This window comes from Rhinoderma darwinii, chromosome 2 (genome assembly GCF_050947455.1).
Source record: "Rhinoderma darwinii isolate aRhiDar2 chromosome 2, aRhiDar2.hap1, whole genome shotgun sequence".
NCBI lineage: Eukaryota > Metazoa > Chordata > Amphibia > Anura > Rhinodermatidae > Rhinoderma > Rhinoderma darwinii.
Genome location: NC_134688.1, coordinates 380,819,082 through 380,836,163, shown reverse-complemented (window position 1 = coordinate 380,836,163; position 17,082 = coordinate 380,819,082). Strand labels below are relative to the sequence as shown.

At 42.0% G+C, this 17,082-nt stretch overlaps 1 protein-coding gene across 2 annotated transcripts in view; it reads left to right on the top strand.

Annotated features, from left to right (window-relative positions):
- Positions 1–17,082, top strand: part of LOC142743307 (X-linked retinitis pigmentosa GTPase regulator-like) — a 67,688-nt gene that overhangs the window by 12,142 nt on the left and 38,464 nt on the right. For both annotated transcript variants that reach the window (XM_075853950.1, XM_075853949.1), the window contains exons 4-8: positions 3,195–3,257; positions 6,836–6,994; positions 10,015–10,164; positions 13,465–13,623; positions 16,642–16,800. In XM_075853950.1, coding sequence (XP_075710065.1) covers positions 3,195–3,257; positions 6,836–6,994; positions 10,015–10,164; positions 13,465–13,623; positions 16,642–16,800 — 690 coding nt within the window. The remainder of the gene's footprint in view (positions 1–3,194; positions 3,258–6,835; positions 6,995–10,014; positions 10,165–13,464; positions 13,624–16,641; positions 16,801–17,082) is intronic.

Genomic DNA, 17,082 nt, shown 5'->3' with positions numbered 1-17,082 from the left:
TACCATCCATATGTTACATATGTGTAACAATGAAAAGAACATTGCGTTCAATGGGCCACCGCAGTGCTTTCATTGTACTGATTGGTGGGGGTTCCGGGGGTGACACCGCCTCCTATCAACCATTAATGGCCAAGGAGTAAGCCAACAATATTAAAGTCCTGAACAACCCCTTTAACCTCTTTCACAATGAATTGTACATATACATTACTGGTTAATTGGACTTAACGTACAGCTTCAATACATGTACAACAATACAATCCCATAAAGGGCAGAATTACTTGACTGAGTGCAATGTCCTTCTGCCATTGGCATTTTTCGGCTGCATTACTTGCCTTCAACTGGAATCTGAGAATGCCAAAGAATGTAGATGGGAGCCAAAGGGGCACATCGCTCTGGTGACTACTTCCTCCTTCATTCTAGTTGTCATTGGGGATCTCACCACCCGAATCCCCCAGTCTATAGTGACACTATAAGGCCAAAATTCACTGCGTCCTTTTTACAAATGTGGAAAAACATTAACGTTACCCAGGCTGCTTTGATTTGCCGTGAGGATGCCCAGCATGGCTCTACCAAGCTCACCTGTCCTCAGAACATTATTACAGTTATCAGATGGCAATAATGTGAGGATCACCTATAAGGAAAAACGGCATATAAACAATCTTCATGTGTCCGTCTGTCTGCCAGTTTTCAGATACAGTCCGTTACATTCTAGCTTGTTATCTATACTAAGAAACAGACACACATAATCTTCTTTGATTCCTTCTAAAGCTTCCTGAAATTATTATCGCCAGCAGCGGGGAACATATCCTTTCTTTCAAGGAGCAAATATAATACGCGATTCCTGCTGTTTACAGATTATTCTCGCAATACTGGAATTGCCGGCAGCCCGGGATACAGCATTATAGCTCTCGCCTCATTTGTAATTTTTACTTTTTATGTTCGCTGTGTATTTCTTGGGCAGGTGATTCTTAAAGTGAATTCTAAAGTATAGCAACATAAATACACTTTTAAAAGTATACGTTAAAAATGTGAAAACTGGGTTACTAATGTACGTTTTTAGGCTGCGCGTGTGTTCCAGCATCCAGTCCTCATTTGTCAAGTTTTAGTTACTTCTGTTTCAAGGAAAGTCGGGTGACAACCAAATTGGTTGCTTTTATAGCTCTGATGGGAATTGTCATCCGGTCCCAAGCAGCAATTTTACCAGGTTCAATTCTCGCAAACCGTTATGGTTTAGTCTGTTCCCCTAGCGTCATTGCTTCCGATCTTAACGGTGCCATAAGAAATATGGCGGATCTATTCTTAAACTGACACCAACGAATTCTGGCGGATCCCATGACTTTTATAATGGGGTTGGTTAGGTTTCACCCCGATGCTGTTTTTTTTAATGATGTCGATGTGAACAAAGTCTAAGAAATTGCAGAATATCATTTTTAATAAATTGCAGAATAAAATTTGTAACGACTTGCCCAAAAAAGACAACCCAAAGATTTTTATTTGTTTGTGTTTTATATATTTTTTGGGGAAATTCCCATTTTTAGGTCGGTTAAATTGAATACCACTATAAGCTGTCCTTCTAAGAGATTAATAAAGATTTGGTAGACACTTTATTCGTAGCCAACACCTATGATGGAATACTCTGGCCTCTTCATACCCATTAGCTATGTAATCTGGGCCAGACTTACCTATAGGCACAGTAGACCTGTTTCTATATGCGGCCCTATGGGAATGGATCCTGAAAAATATTTATATGTAAATGAGGGGTAGTTAAATGTTAATTAGGCACCCACAGTGCTGTGGGAATGAGAAGCAGACAACCCAGGGAGGGATGAGGGGAAGACTGCAGAGGGTTCTAGATGTAGTAAGAAGCGCAACACAATGTTCTGTTTTATATGGATCGAGCAGGCAAAAATTTTAAAGCCATACATAATTTTTCATCCATATAGACCGAGAATTATGTGCTGATTCATATCTTATATCTTTATAGCAGTTGTAGCTTCAAATCCCGTGTATAGACATAGATTTAAAAGATAACATGCTGGCTGCCTGCAGACACCACTAGAGGGAGCTTAAAGAGGCTCTGTCACCAGATTATAAGTGCCCTATCTCCTACATAATCTGATTGGCGCTGTAATGTAGATAACAGCAGTGGTTTTTATTTTGAAAAACGATCATTTATGAGCTAGTTTAGATTTATGCTAATTACTCTCAATGGACAACTGGGCGTGTTTTTACTTTTTACCAACTGGGTGTTGTACAGAGGAGTGTCTGACGCTGACCAATCAGCGTCCTGAACTTCTCATTGTTCCAGCCCAGTGTGATTGTGCAGTGAAAGAAGTAAACACGCCCAGTTGGTAAAAACATAATACACGCCCAGTTGGAAATAAGAGAAAACACACCCAGTTGTCCATTAGAAAGGCTCATTTGCATAAATATAAAATTGCTCATAACTTGGCCAAAAATGATCGTTTTAAAAAAAAACAAAAGGTTACTGTTATCTACATTGCCGTGCCGATCACATGCCATAGGAGATAGGGGTTTGATAATCTGGTGACAAAGCCTCTTTAAGCTTACTGCATACTCGTATGTTAAACGCAATAGTATAATAGTATGCAGTAAGCTCCTAAGCTTCCTCTGGTGGGGCTACAAGCAGAGAGAATTTTATCATTTAATGGGGTTGTCGCATGAAAATAATTTATCACCTATCCACAGGACACTGAACTGAAACGTCGCATGTTGGAATAAAAGGATCACTTTTAACTTTTTTAGTGCTGTCTGATCTCCCATTCTCTGGTCATCAAGGACCACTGGACCGTAACCTTAAAGCGTGCACCCACCTACTTGTATTTATGTCTTTTGATCTAGTGCTGCTGATATCCATTGAATATCCACAGGATAGGTGTTAAATGAATGGTCGCTGCAGGTCCGACCGCTGGGACCTCCAGTGATCATGAGAACGAGGATCCAGTGTCCCCCCGCCTCCATTTGAATGGCGTGTAAGTCATGCATTTGCACTACCGCTTCATTCGTTCTCTATGGGACTAACGTATATAGCTGTGCACTTTCCAGACAGTCTATGCCGATAGACTCCTGAGATGTAAATCGGTGCCCGTATGTAATGGTCACTTTTGCAAAGTTTTATAAAAGGTTGCATCAGTTAAGGAATCTAACATCTCGTACACTATTTTGTTTTGCAGCATTAAAATCAGAAAAAATAAAGCTTGCTGCATGTGGAAGGAATCACACTTTGGTTTGCACAGGTATTTTTTTTTCTTTTACAGCTCTAAATATATGCATTGTGTGTGTGTGTGTGTGTGTGTGTGTGTGTGTGTGTGTGTGTGTGTGTGTGTGTGTGTGTGTGTGTGTGTATTAGAAAGAAACTCAAGTCACAACTAAAAATATGTTTTTAGTGATCTCTCATCCGTAGATTTTACATACTGGGGTCACTTGTAGTAGTAATTGGTAGGTTCTTTCTTTACTTCTCATGTTCCCTCTCTCAGGCTGCCCATAACTCTGCAGCATTACTGTGGACACGTAGATGTGAATTATTATATAGTAATCCACACTAATCCAAATAGTGATGCTATTGTGTAGATAATACTTATGGTTCCATGAGGACACATATACAGATGGACAGTGTAATCTTGTTTTTATACTGTGGTCTCTATCTTAGATTTAGATCCGACACTTTTAGGACACCGGGTGATCTAAGCTATAGGCTAGAGCTGCTAGACTATGTGTTTACAGACTGGCTTGTAACTAAAACAGATGCTTAGCCCCTTAATAAAAAGGCCTTAAAAGGGTTGTCCACTACTGGACAACTGATGACCTATCCACTGGATAGGTGGTCAGTATATGATCTGTGGGGGACAGACACCCAGAATCTGCACCGATTAGCTGCTCCGGTGGCCTGTGGGAACCGGATGTCATTGCACAGTATGCAATTTACGGGGCCAGAAGCAGTTTGCACAGTACATTGCATAGCGGCCGTGCTGCAGAACTGCAGCTCTGCTCCTATTCACTTAAATAGGAGCTGAGCTGCAGTACTTCAGCTAGGCCTCTATTCCGTGACCGGAGCCAACTGCTTCCGGCATGCACATCCGTGCACGGAGGCCACCAGGGTTTTCCCATATTCAATATTTATCACCTATCCACAGGATAAGTAATAAATATCTTCTTGGTCGGGGTTCAACCGCTAAGACCCCCACTGATCACGAGAACGGGCTTACCATACCTTTCCTGGGAGCCCTATAGAAATGAATGGAGCGGTGGTCGAGCATGCGCACTACCTCTCTATTCCTATGGTGCTCCCAGGAACGGCATGGTAAGCCTGTTCTCGTGAACTGTAAGGGCCCCAGTGGTCAGACCCCCGGCAATCAGATATTTATCACTTATTCTGCAGATAGGTGATAAATATTGATTATGGGAAAAACCCTTTTTTGCCAAGCTAAATTTTTTCGATTTTGCCTCTTACCAGCCATAACTTTTATTTTTTCTTTGATGCTGCTATATTTGTTTTTTTTATGTGGGAAAAATGAAAAAAAAAAATAATAATTCCTGCATCGTTTGCAGTACTGTGTAACTTGTTTGCGGCGTGAATATAGAAAAAACGCGATTTTCTGCATTGTTCGTTGTTTTTTGTTTTTTTTATACCAGTAAAATTTTCAGGTTATTACGGTCATGTGGATACCTAATATGTGTAGGTTTTTGCTTTTATGTAAAGTATGGGCAATAAAATATATTGTATACTAAATAATGACTTTTTTTGTGGACATTTTATTATTTTTTTTTGGAGCATTTTTTTTAATCCCATGAAGAGAACTTTTCAACAACTTTTATCAAAATGTATTAGTATACTCTTGTATGGTAATACATTACACTGTGTCACTATGACACATGCTGCTGTTAAGGCAACACATAGTGCAATAACAGCAGGCTCACTGAACAAACAGCCCTGGGGTCCATTCTATGTCCCTAGGGCTGACTGCAGAGGGTTCCCCAGTCCCCGATCGCATTACCGGGTTTACAGTGATGTGATCAAAGAGGGGAGTCACCTTAGATCAAAGGGTTATTCAGCTGGGATCGGAGGTTTCTCTAATGCCAGCTGGTTTCAGCAGGCTTCTTCAGGTTGGTTTCATCACCTGCATAGAGAATGAACGCTCACTGGAGCGCTCATACGCCTTTTCTACAGCGACGCCAAAAGATATTGCTGTAGACCTGCACCACCCCGTCAAAAGGCAGTGGGCGGTCGGGAAAGGTTTAAAGCAGGGGTCTCAAGTACGCGGCCCGCGGGCCGCATGCAGCCCCTGGGGCTGTCATCTGCGGCCCGCGGGACACAGAGCCGCTAGACTCTGGAATTCCCTGACATCGCTGTCCACATATGAACAGCGATGTCTGGGGCTTCCCCAGAGCCGTAGTCCCGTGCAGAGCGCTAGTATCGGCTCTGCTCCGGGACTCTGTGGAATTCCCTGACATTGCTGTCCATATATGGACAGTGTGTCTGGGGCTTCCCCAGAGCCGGAGTCCAGTGCAGAGCTCTAGTACAGGCTCTGCTCCGGGACTCTGTGGAAATCCCTGACATCGCTGTCCATATATGGACAGTGTGTCAGGGTCTTCCCCAGAGAGGAGTCCCGAGCAGAGCGCTAGTACAGGCTCTGCTCCGGGACTCTGTGGAATTCCCCAGAGCAGGAGTCCCAGTGATGTCAGGACCACTGGAGGAGTCCCAGGAAGAGCCTATTAGCGCTCTGCCCGGGACTCCAGCTCTGGGGTTGCCCCTGACATCTCTGTCCATAAATGGACAGTGATGTCAGTAGCAGAGCTGGAATCCCAGGCAGAGTGCTAGAAGCGGCTCTGCTCTGGGACTCCAGCTCTGGGCAAGCGCCTGACATCACTGTGGCAGCATCTGCGGAGGGCACTGTGGCAGCATCTACATGGGGGCACTGTGGCAGCATCTACATGGGGGCACTGTGGCAGCATCTACATGGGGGCACTGTGGCAGCATCTACATGGGGGCACTGTGGCAGCATCTACATGGGGGCACTGTGGCAGCATCTACATGGGGGCACTGTGGCAGCATCTACATGGGGGCACTGTGGCAGCATCTACATGGGGGCACTGTGGCAGCATCTACATGGGGGCACTGTGGCAGCATCTACATGGGGGCACTGCGGCAGCATCTACATGGGGGCACTGCGGCAGCATCTACATTCGGGCACTGCGGCAGCATCTACATGGGGGCACTGCGGCAGCATCTACATGGGGACACTGCGGCAGCATCTACGGAGGGCACTGCGGCAGCATCTACGGAGGGCACTGCGGCTACATCTACGGAGGGCACTGCGGCAGCATCCCCAGAGGGCACTGCGGCAGCATCCCCAGAGGGCACTGCGGCAGCATCCCCAGAGGGGATCTTGACGTGTGTCTGCCAAACGCTGCCAACTGAGCCGCCGGACTGCATTTAGCGACATTTAAACTGGAAAACTGGATTGTTGAAATAAGCACGTGGAGAAATATCTATATATGTGGCCCACTCACCCGGCCGAGTTTGAGACCCTTGGTTTAAAGGATAGTTGCATGGGCATTATCATGCACTAACTGCTAATCGTTTAAAACTATCGGAAAAAAACGCGTTAGTTCGTCTTTTTCCTTCTACAACATCTTGAAGCGTCTGGAGCATGTCCTTGTTAGTCAGACGTACATTATGACTGGTGACATGATTGAGCTAAGTCTGGATGTTGCTGTACTATTGGATGAGAAGTAGAAAGACCTTTGCAGTTCAGTAACTAGTAGCGGTCTTGAGCAAATAACAATGTACGCTTGTATGTTTTGTCTTTTATAGCACATGGAAAGGTTTATTCTTCAGGCTGGAATAGTGAAGGACAGCTGGGGCTCGGTGACACCACAGAAAGATCAAGCTTTCATGAAATTACCTTCTTTAATGGGCAGTACAAAATCAAACAGCTGTCAGCTGGATCAAATACATCCGCCGTCTTAACTGGTAGGAGATCTTCCCACAGATTAACATCCGCTACACTCTGAGCTCTGGAAGAATCTTTTATTTTTTTTCATTTCACCTAACCACTCGCAATGTGACATAAAGACGTGTAGAAACTCTCTTCAAGGCGAATTGTTCTCATTCATTTCCCAACTTTCTTCTGAGACTGGGTCGATCACAACATGACCTTGTCTTATTTCTTTCCAGGTCAGTGTTGACATAGAATCCTAAGTCCCTTTTATACGGGCCAATTATCAGGCAAACAAGTGTTCACAGAACACTTGTTCCCGATCACTGCCCTGTGTAAACAGGGCAACGATCAGCCGATCAACGAGCAAACGCTCAATCATCTGCTGATCGTATCGCTTTAAATGCCTAAAATTCTATCGTTGTCAGACACCCTGTGTAAACAGTGAGATGTGCTGCCGACATGATATAAATGTATGCGGACAAGCGATCGTAGTAATGAGTGCTCATCCCCATACATTACTGATCATAGCTCCTTGTGAAAGGAGCAAACGATCGCCGATCAACGAGCTGTCTCATTGATCAGCACTCGTTTACACGGCCCACTATTGTCTACTTTTTATATTTTAACCCGTTAGTGACCGCCAATGCGCCTTTTAACGGCGGCCACTAACGGGCTTTATTCTGATGCATATGCTCGTTTTACGGCACTGCATCAGGATAAAGTAAACAGAGCAGGGAGCGACAAATCTCCCTGCTCTGCCGTGTGAGATCTCACCCGTTTAACCCCTCCGATGCGGTGCTCAATAGCGTGCACCGCATCTGAGTGGTTTTGGAGAGAGGGAGGGAGCTCCCTCTCTCTCCCACCGACACCCGGCGATAAGATCGCCGAGTGTCAGTGTATCTAATGGCAGCCGAGAGCCTAATAAAGTTCCCCAGGTCTGCCTGTCATGAATGCCTGCTAGATCATGCCTCTGGCATGACCTAGCAAATGCCTGTCCATTTTACACGAACAGGCAGTAATACACTGCAATACAAAAGTATTGCAGTGTATGATAATAGCGATCGGAGAATCGCATATTAAAGTCCCCTAGTGGGACTAGTAAAAAAAAAGTTTAATAAGGTTAAAGGGAATGTGTTGCCAGCAAAACATGTTTTTTTTTTTAGTTAAACAATTAGTGTGTAGGTGATTAAACATTGTTCTAATTTTTTATTTTTTTTTCCACGGGTCAGGAAATATTATAAATTGGATTCAATTTATAATATTTCCCATTGCTGGTCACTTGATGGAGCCATTCCTAAAATTGCAGCATTGCATGTGGTAAAGCAACCACATTGCTTTATGCTGCAAAATTGGGAAAAAATCCCTCGCTCTAGTGAGCTCTCAGAATCCCCCCCTCCTTTATCCTGGCTAGTGCCGGGAGAAACGATGGGTTTGAACGGTCTAACCTCCTACACTGTGTGTCGCCATTTTTTGAGCTAACACACAGTGTAGTAGGTTTACATACAGTAGTAAACACACACAAACACGAACATACATAGAAATAACTTACCTGCTCCTGCCGCCGCCGCTCCCTCCGGTCCATCCGCTCCGTTTGCTGCCGCTGCTCCATGTGCACAAGTCCGGAAGCCGCGACCGGAAGTAGTAATCTTACTGTCCGGCCGCGACTTCCGGTCCACAGGAAAATGGCCCCGGACGGCGCGCATTTAAAATTGAACTGTGTGGGAGCGGCGCATGCGCCGTTCCCACACAACGGCGTACACGATAGTGGATGGAACGGGCCCCGTTCGCAGTCCCTATGGGACTGGAGCTGCCGTATTCCATGTCTGTATGTGTCGTTAATCGACACATACAGAAATGGAAAAAAAAATGGCAGCCCCCATAGGGAAGAAAAAGTGTAAAAATAAAAAAAAGTAACACACAAATTAATCCAAACGTTTTTAATAAAGCACTAACATATTTAACATATTAAAAAAAATTTTGGGGTGACACTGTTCGTTTAATTAAAAAAAAATTTGAAAAAAAATGAAAAACCCAGCTTTTCCCCTTACAAAATGCTTTACTATAAAAAAACCCCAAAATAAAGTAAAAAAAGTTACACATATTTAGTATCGCCGCGTCCGTAACGACCCCGACTATAAATCTATTACATTATTTAACCCGCACGGTGAACGCCGTAAAAAATGAAATAAAAAACTATGGAAAAATTGCTGTTTTCTGTGAATCCTGACTGATAAAAAGTGATCAAAAAGTCGCATCTACTCCAAAATGGTACCAATAAAAACTACAAGTCTTCCCGCAAAAAAAAAGCACTCACACAACCGCATCGGCGAAAAAATAAAAACGTTACGGCTCTTCAAATATGGAGACACAAAAAAAAAAATTTTTGAAAAAAAAGCGTGTTTACTGTGTAAAAGTAGTAAAACATATAAAAACTATACAAATTTGGTATCGTTGCAATCGTAACAACCCGCTGAATAAAGTTATTGTGTTATTTATACCACACGGTAAACGGCGTAGATTTAGGACGCAGAAAAGAGTGGCAAAATGTCAGTTTTTTTTCTATTCCCCCCCCCCAAAAAAAAAGTTCATAAAAGTTAATCAACAGATAATATGTCCCCCAAAATGGTGCTATTAAAAAATACAACTTGTCCTGCAAAAAAACAAGACCTTCTACAGCTATGTCGACGCAAAAATAAAAAGAGTTATAGCTCTAGGAATGCGACGATGGAAAAACTTAAAAAAATGGCTTGGTCATTAAGGCCTAAAATAGGCTTGTCATTAAGGGGTTAAAGGAATTTACACAAAGTGTTGATTTTAGTTCTACCAATACAGTCTGATCCTGTGCGGCCAGACGGCTCCAGGTTATTGCACACACTTATTATAAGAAGCAGGTGTTGTTAAAGGCAATATAAGTCTCCGTCTACTCCCTTGTGCATTGAACCCGCTTGTAGTACTGGTAATAACAGAAAATCATACTGTTCCTCCAGAGAAGTGCTGGCTCGTTGCTAATAAACATTACGACATCCTCAACAATATTTCTTATTGATTTTAGCGGATGGCAAACTTTATATGTGGGGTGAAAATTCAGAAGGTCAGCTGGGACTTGGTAGTGAGAAAAATGTCTTAAGTCCTCACCAGATAGATACTGGGAAGCCTATTTCTTGGATTTCATGTGGCTATTATCATTCAGCATTTGTAACACGTAAGTAAGGTTTATTTTATTATATTCGAAGTATATATATTAATGCATATGTGCACCATTGGACAACTTTTACATGATCGGACACTTCATTGGGACCTGTCAGAAGACGTTATTGGTGAGGGTATGTGAGCTGAGACTCTCAGTGATCACTAGAATATAGGGGCTGCAGTCACAATCCCATCTAAATCAATACTCTTCTACTTTGAATTTAAATCCTAAAAATATCTTTACCTTTCTACCATGATACAGCCAAGTTTAAGGACGCAGCGACGTCCGAAACGCGTAGGCCACAGAGGATACCCTCTTCCCACTTCATCTACACCCTGGACCTATACCACTGGACTTTGCTTTTAAACCTAGGACATTAAACTTGGAAACGTCGTTTCCATTTTAAACGCACTACAGCGCTGGATCCTACCTCCTATCCCCCATTTTTCAGTAACCCTTGCCTTAGTTGGGGTGACGTGATGGATTCCCCCCCTTCCCAAACAATGGTGAGATAATTGAACATTAAAAAATGAAGGCTAATTCCAGTCAAAACCTAAAACTTCCGGTGCAATTTTAGTTAATTCCAATATCCCGTCATACTCCGTGATCCAGGGTTCTGAGATATGTGAAGTTGTCTGTGGGGTACAGTAGAGATCTTTGTGGCTCGGAATAAACATTGTGACCATCTGTGATTTTATTTCCCTACTAACATAATCGCAGCTTTGTAAGGATAAATGGGTTGTCTCATCACAGAAAACCCTTTTAATATGAGAGGTACCCACAGGCCAAGCTGCTGAGACCCCTGGATTTTTCAGATAGCTGCTCATTACCCTTACAGGAAAATGTAGTATTACATGCGGCCATTCTAATGAATGTCCATCAGAGCTAAACCGCTGCTTTTCAGCTTCACTCCACTGGGGGTTATAGAGTGGGGTCCCCAGTGGGTCCCCCAACTATGACATCCATATGCAATCAAAGGGGAAATGGGAAATGGTTGTCAAGAGTAGATAACCCAATACTTTCACGTCAAAGGATATATGTAATATGTCATGAATTTAAATGTTAGAGCTCAGATCTTCACATTAAAGCCCAGAATTGCATCTTTCAAATGATACCAGGCTCAAAGCTCTAGGTTCAATATTCAAGACACAGCATGATGGAAAGTTTTACTTGCTGGTATTGTGTCTCTGTAAGTGAGGGCTGGAGGTGTGGGGGGGGGGGGTTAAATTGCAAGTGAGAGCAGGAAGGAAGATCACACCCTGTTAAGCTGGCCATGCACATTAGACGTATGCCAGCTGAGCCCACCAATCATCTAATATATATGGTGGCATTTCGACTTTCCACTGATGGCAGATGTTGGGGGAGAGAAGGTTAGGGCATGTTAAATTTCAACATGCACAATCCTTTTGTTCATTAGTCGATAAGCCGATTCCAGGAGGCGGCTTTCCCTCTATTGAAAACACATGAATTATTGGCGGAGCCGGGCGTGGATATGTATAGGGAAGTCGGGAGGAATAGCTGTTCGGCCGATTCCCATCTAAAGTGTATGGCAAGCTATGCTGGCATCTTTTCCCCTGTACAGGCTTCAGTGACCTCAAAGGGAAATACAGGAACTTTTATTAATGATAACACCCCCTTTTACCAATGAGAGAGGACATGTGCTCTTTGTCACATTTGGGGGGGGGGGGGGGTATTTTGTTTCCCTACTACAGGGGTGAGATCAGCAATTACACATGTCATCTCCACCTGCCCGTAATGAAACCATCAGACTTAGAGCTAGTTCACACAGAGTTTTTTGGCGCTGTTATTGACGCAGAAACCACGCCAAAAAATGGCCGAAATCGCCTCCTGATAGATTTCAATGGGAGGCGGAGGTGTTTTTCCAGCGAGCAGAAAAAAAAAAAGCTTGCGGAAAAATAAACCTTGCCGGGAAAAAAGCTGCATGCTCTTTCTTCTCGCGTTTCCGTCTCTGACCTCCCACTGAAATCAATGGGAGGCAGAGAAAGCATTTTCGTGGCGCTTTTTGCCTGCGGCACTCAACGCCCGCGGCAAAGAGTGCAGGCATGGCAAAATCTGCCTTAAAAATTCTTGAAGGACTGACTTATGCAAACAACTTCTCATACCTCAGCTTCAAGATGTCATGTGACATGAGGATGGGGAATTGTGGATGAAGCAAAGCACAGTCTTCAGATTTTGGAGTTGGGCTCTAAATCAATCAGACATATATGGATGCACTTTTCACACAGTCTGATTGGAGGCCCTTTTATTACGGTAGCTAGGATACATATGACTTCTAACAGAATTAGGTTTTATTATTCGCTTTATAAGGGCATAATGGGGGCTATGAGGTTAACTATGTCTTTAATATTTCTTTATCTTTCCTATATGGTAAGGCTATCTTCACGTTCAGGATTTAGGTGCAGATTCCGCACATAAATCCTCTAACATTCTGCATTTAATTCACCATTCACATCCTCCAGAAAAAAATATATGCGCCGTGGCAAAAAATCGTTAGCGAGAAAAATGACCATTTTCATTATTCTCGCAGATTCTGCACAGAAAAGCCGCAGATAAACCACATTAAATGGCAATGTGGCTAATCTTTGTGCAGATCTGCCGGCACCTCCGAGTGTCCGCCTCGGATTTCTGCTGCAGAATATTTGTAAAAACAATGTCAGGATTTGCCATAGGCAGCATAACTCTCCAGCTCAAGCTACATGAGTATTAACATTTACCTGCCTACGGTTTCGCTGTAGGGCCGAGGTCCTCAAACTTTTTTAAATCCCCAACCTTTTTTTAAGGTCATGAGCTACTTCAAAAATAAGAACATATGGTTGATGTTAAGCCACATTGGTATTAAAAGGAAAAAAGCCTATTAAAGATATGACCCGTGACATGGCTAGTACCCTATTTTTGGTTGTCAGTTCTATAATTTTGACTGTAGTGTCAAGTTTAAGTAATTCTATGCTTTCCCTGCTGCCAACAGTCACAATAGTATTTAGAGCTGCCACCAGATTGGGAACCACCTGTAGTGGGCCTGAGAGCCACATGAGCCACTGGTTGGGGAACACTGCATTTTTCTTAATTTCTAGTGCTACGATTCCTTAGGTTCTTTAAGCATAATTTAGATAGCAGATCTACATCACGATTTCTATACGGGAGCCCTTGACGCTTGCCCTGACATTCTGTACAGACACATATATAACTTGAATAATTTATATTATACATAATTTTTTTGATGGGGTAAACAATTTTTTTTTCCCGCTTTACCACACGTGTTATTAAGGCAGTGACTGAACTTCTATTTTGTAGAAGATGGTGAGCTATATACCTTCGGGGAACCAGAAAATGGAAAGCTTGGTCTGCCTGCAGAGAAGCTAGAAAAACACAAAAAACCTCAACGTGTCCCTGGTAAACTTGGAAAGGTAAAGATGGCATCCTGTGGTGGAGGACACACCATTGCCGTGACAGGTTTGTTACTGAGTAATTATATTGGTTATTTGAAGAATTCTAGGTATATTATTTTTTACTGTTGGTGGACAATAAGATAAAGAATAACCTTATATGATAATAAGTAATATAAGAGACAGCCATACATCTCTATTGTACTTTCCAGTCATGACTGGTTAAAGAGGATTTCTAACTACAGACTGTTATAGCAGATCACTTATTTTTCCATACCGTACTTGTGATGCTGTTCTAGCGGTCAGACCCCCATCCATTATACTTTTATGGCGCATTTAATCAATATACCATAAAGTCTGTGGTGGGGAAAACCCCCTTGAACTTTATCGGCCATTCGTTTGCAGACTCGGTTCTGTAAATGTTACTTGCAACTCTCTTGATGCTCAGTAGAGGGCGCTTTTAGTTATCTTTTTGTATTGAATCTCATGAAGGTACCGTACTTTTTTTAATGCTTGAAACTAACAATTTATAAATTTAATTCTAAATAAAAACACAGGATGCTCCAGTTGCAACGAACTACTGACATATAGAGGTATATCAGGATTTCAGAAGTTTGCATCGGTCCATAAACTTGAATCCCTCTTGATTTCTAGACAGAAGGGGCCACTGGGGCACTTGCAGGTTCATGCCGCTTTGGATTTTAGCTTGTCACTGTAATTTACATACATCTATGTCTGATTTTTAATGCACTACCCAAATTTAAATACTCTTGCAGTTCCCACTTTGACCTGGAGCCTAAAATATAAATAAATATATAGCATGTAGACAAGTGGTATCCCTAGATATGTTTTCTAACTTGACACCTTGAGAAGTTATTCGATTTCTGCTTTTTATCACTCTTTGGAAAGCTATCACGTGTGTGATAAAAGCTAAAGTGGCTGTGACTGTGACCCCAAACCTTTCAGGACACGGCCTAGTTTGGGCCTTAAAGAGGCTCTGTCACCAGATTATAAGTGCCCTATCTCCTACATAGGTATAAGTGAAAAGAGACCCAGCAGGCTGGCAGGCATTAAATTGTCACAAAAAGATACAAATTTGCAATGAAGCAAAAAGGATGCCTTTATTTCCAGTCAAGCTATAGTAATATGTAATGTATATGTAAATAAAATATAACTTTTATTGGTTAGGATTAAATATAATTAGAACAAAGACAAAAATCTGAATCTAAAATTTAGCCAGAGTTCACTGACAGGTGGATTTGTATCGATCAGATACAATCAGTGTATAGTGTAAACTGTCTGCCTTTGTGTCTCCTGCGGCATCTGCAGAACACCGGGCGACACAATTGAGTGGCGTATATATCTCAGTCAGTGAAGACTCTGAGGTTAAAAGATGCCCCATTTGAACCCCTGAAGATGCTGCGTATGCAGCGAAACATGTCGGGGGGGCCTCCACATTACTTTTAACCTCACTGACTGAGATATATACGCCACTCAATTGTGTCGCCTGGTGTTCTGCAGATGCCGCAGGAGACACAAAGGCAGACAGTTTACACTATACACTGATTGTATCTGATCGATACAAATCCACCTGTCAGTGAACTCTGGCTAAATTTTAGATTCAGATTTTTGTCTTTGTTCTAATTATATTTAATCCTAACCAATAAAAGTTATATTTTATTTACATATACATTACTATAGCTTGACTGGAAATAAAGGCATCCTTTTTGCTTCATTGCAAATTTGTATCTTTTTGTGACTATCTCCTACATAATCTGATCGGCACTGTAATGTATAACAGTGGTTTTTATTTTGTAAAGAGGAGTGTATGAGGCTGACCAATCAGTGACCAATCAGCCTCATACACTTCTCATTGTTCCAGCCCGGCATGATCCACAGCACAGTGTGATTGTGCAGTGAAAGAAGCTGGGCTGGAACAATGAGAAGTGTATGACGCTGATTGGTCACTGATTGGTCAGCCTCATACACTCCTCTGTACAACACCCAGTTGGTAAAAAGTAAAAACACGCCCAGTTGTCTATTAAGAAACTAATTAGCATAAATCTAAAATTGCTCATAACTTGCTCAAAAATTATCGTTTTTCAAAATAAAAAATACTGCTGTTATCTACATTACAGAGCCGATCAGATTATGTAGGAGATAGGGCACTTATAATCTGGTGACAGAGCCTCTTCAGGATAGTGATTTGTTTTGTGTTTTTACCTCCACAATCCAAAAGCCTTAACTTTTTTTATTTTTCATAAAAGAATTGGAGAAACAGAAGCCATGACGCCACAATTGTTTGAAAATAGTTACAAAAATGTTATTAGAACATACAATATAAAGTGACATGGATTTAAAACTTAAAAGGATCTAGAATATCAGTGTGGTTGTTTAAGGTCAGTTAGATAACGGATAACTTGCATAAGAAGATTGTTAATAGTTATATATACCTAAGGTAAAAACCAAGAATTGATATCTATATTGTATCCTATAAGCGTCCATGCATCCCGGTTTATGAAAGAAGTTGATAGGAGAAGCAGAAGGTTTATACAAAACGAATGCTCCTAATACCCAGAGTAAGAAGGTTGCATGGGATTTGCCATAGAAAAAACAGCTCAAAAAGTTCAAGTTCAAGGTAGATATGAAGGGGAAAAGAATCCCAACATATAGAGTAGTATTGAAGCAGACAGAAGTCTAATTCAAATAAAAGGTATATATGCAAGCTTACCCATAAGGATAAATGGTCTGATGACACCACACTGTAGCCTGATGTAGTTGCGCATATATACCGTTTAAGTTGCCCGACCCCTGGCGATCAACTGATCGCCCGTGGGTCATCTTTCTATTACACCGCCACATTGCCTTCAAAATTTGAATGTTCATACTGTTATACTGTTCATAATATTACATACTCTCACATCGCTCATATGTCCTAGTGTACATTAAAAGTTGTTCGCTGTCTGTTTGCATCAATCTTTATGAATAATGCACTTTACTGGACGCTTTTATGTGCAGCCATATTGTAGCTGACTTCCCGTAGTGATGACCAATGTCAATCCTTCTTCATATTTTTCCCTTTCAGACAAAGGCGTGTATACATTTGGTCTTGGTCAGTTTGGACAACTAGGACATGGCCCTTCTAGCTTCGAAACAGAACAAACACCTAAAACAGTAGATGCTTTGAAGCTGTATAAAATTCGATATGTTGCTTGTGGTGAAAACCACTCGGCAGTAATTACAGGTCAGTGAGCCAATAATATGTATTCCCCAAAAGACAAAGCATTGACATGCATGGTACAAATCATTATGTATGTTTCTTGTATTTGTACTTTTTGTGTTCTTCTGTGTTGGCACAGTTTATTTCTCATTACTGTGAACTCACTAAAGTTGTATAATGATGTATGAGGTTGCTATTCTTCACTACTACGGGTCATTCAGACAGTACTTGGTCGAAACTGGTGATTAACTAGATATTCATTTGTCTATGGAACTGTAAGTAAGTACCATTTTTAGACCATTTGAC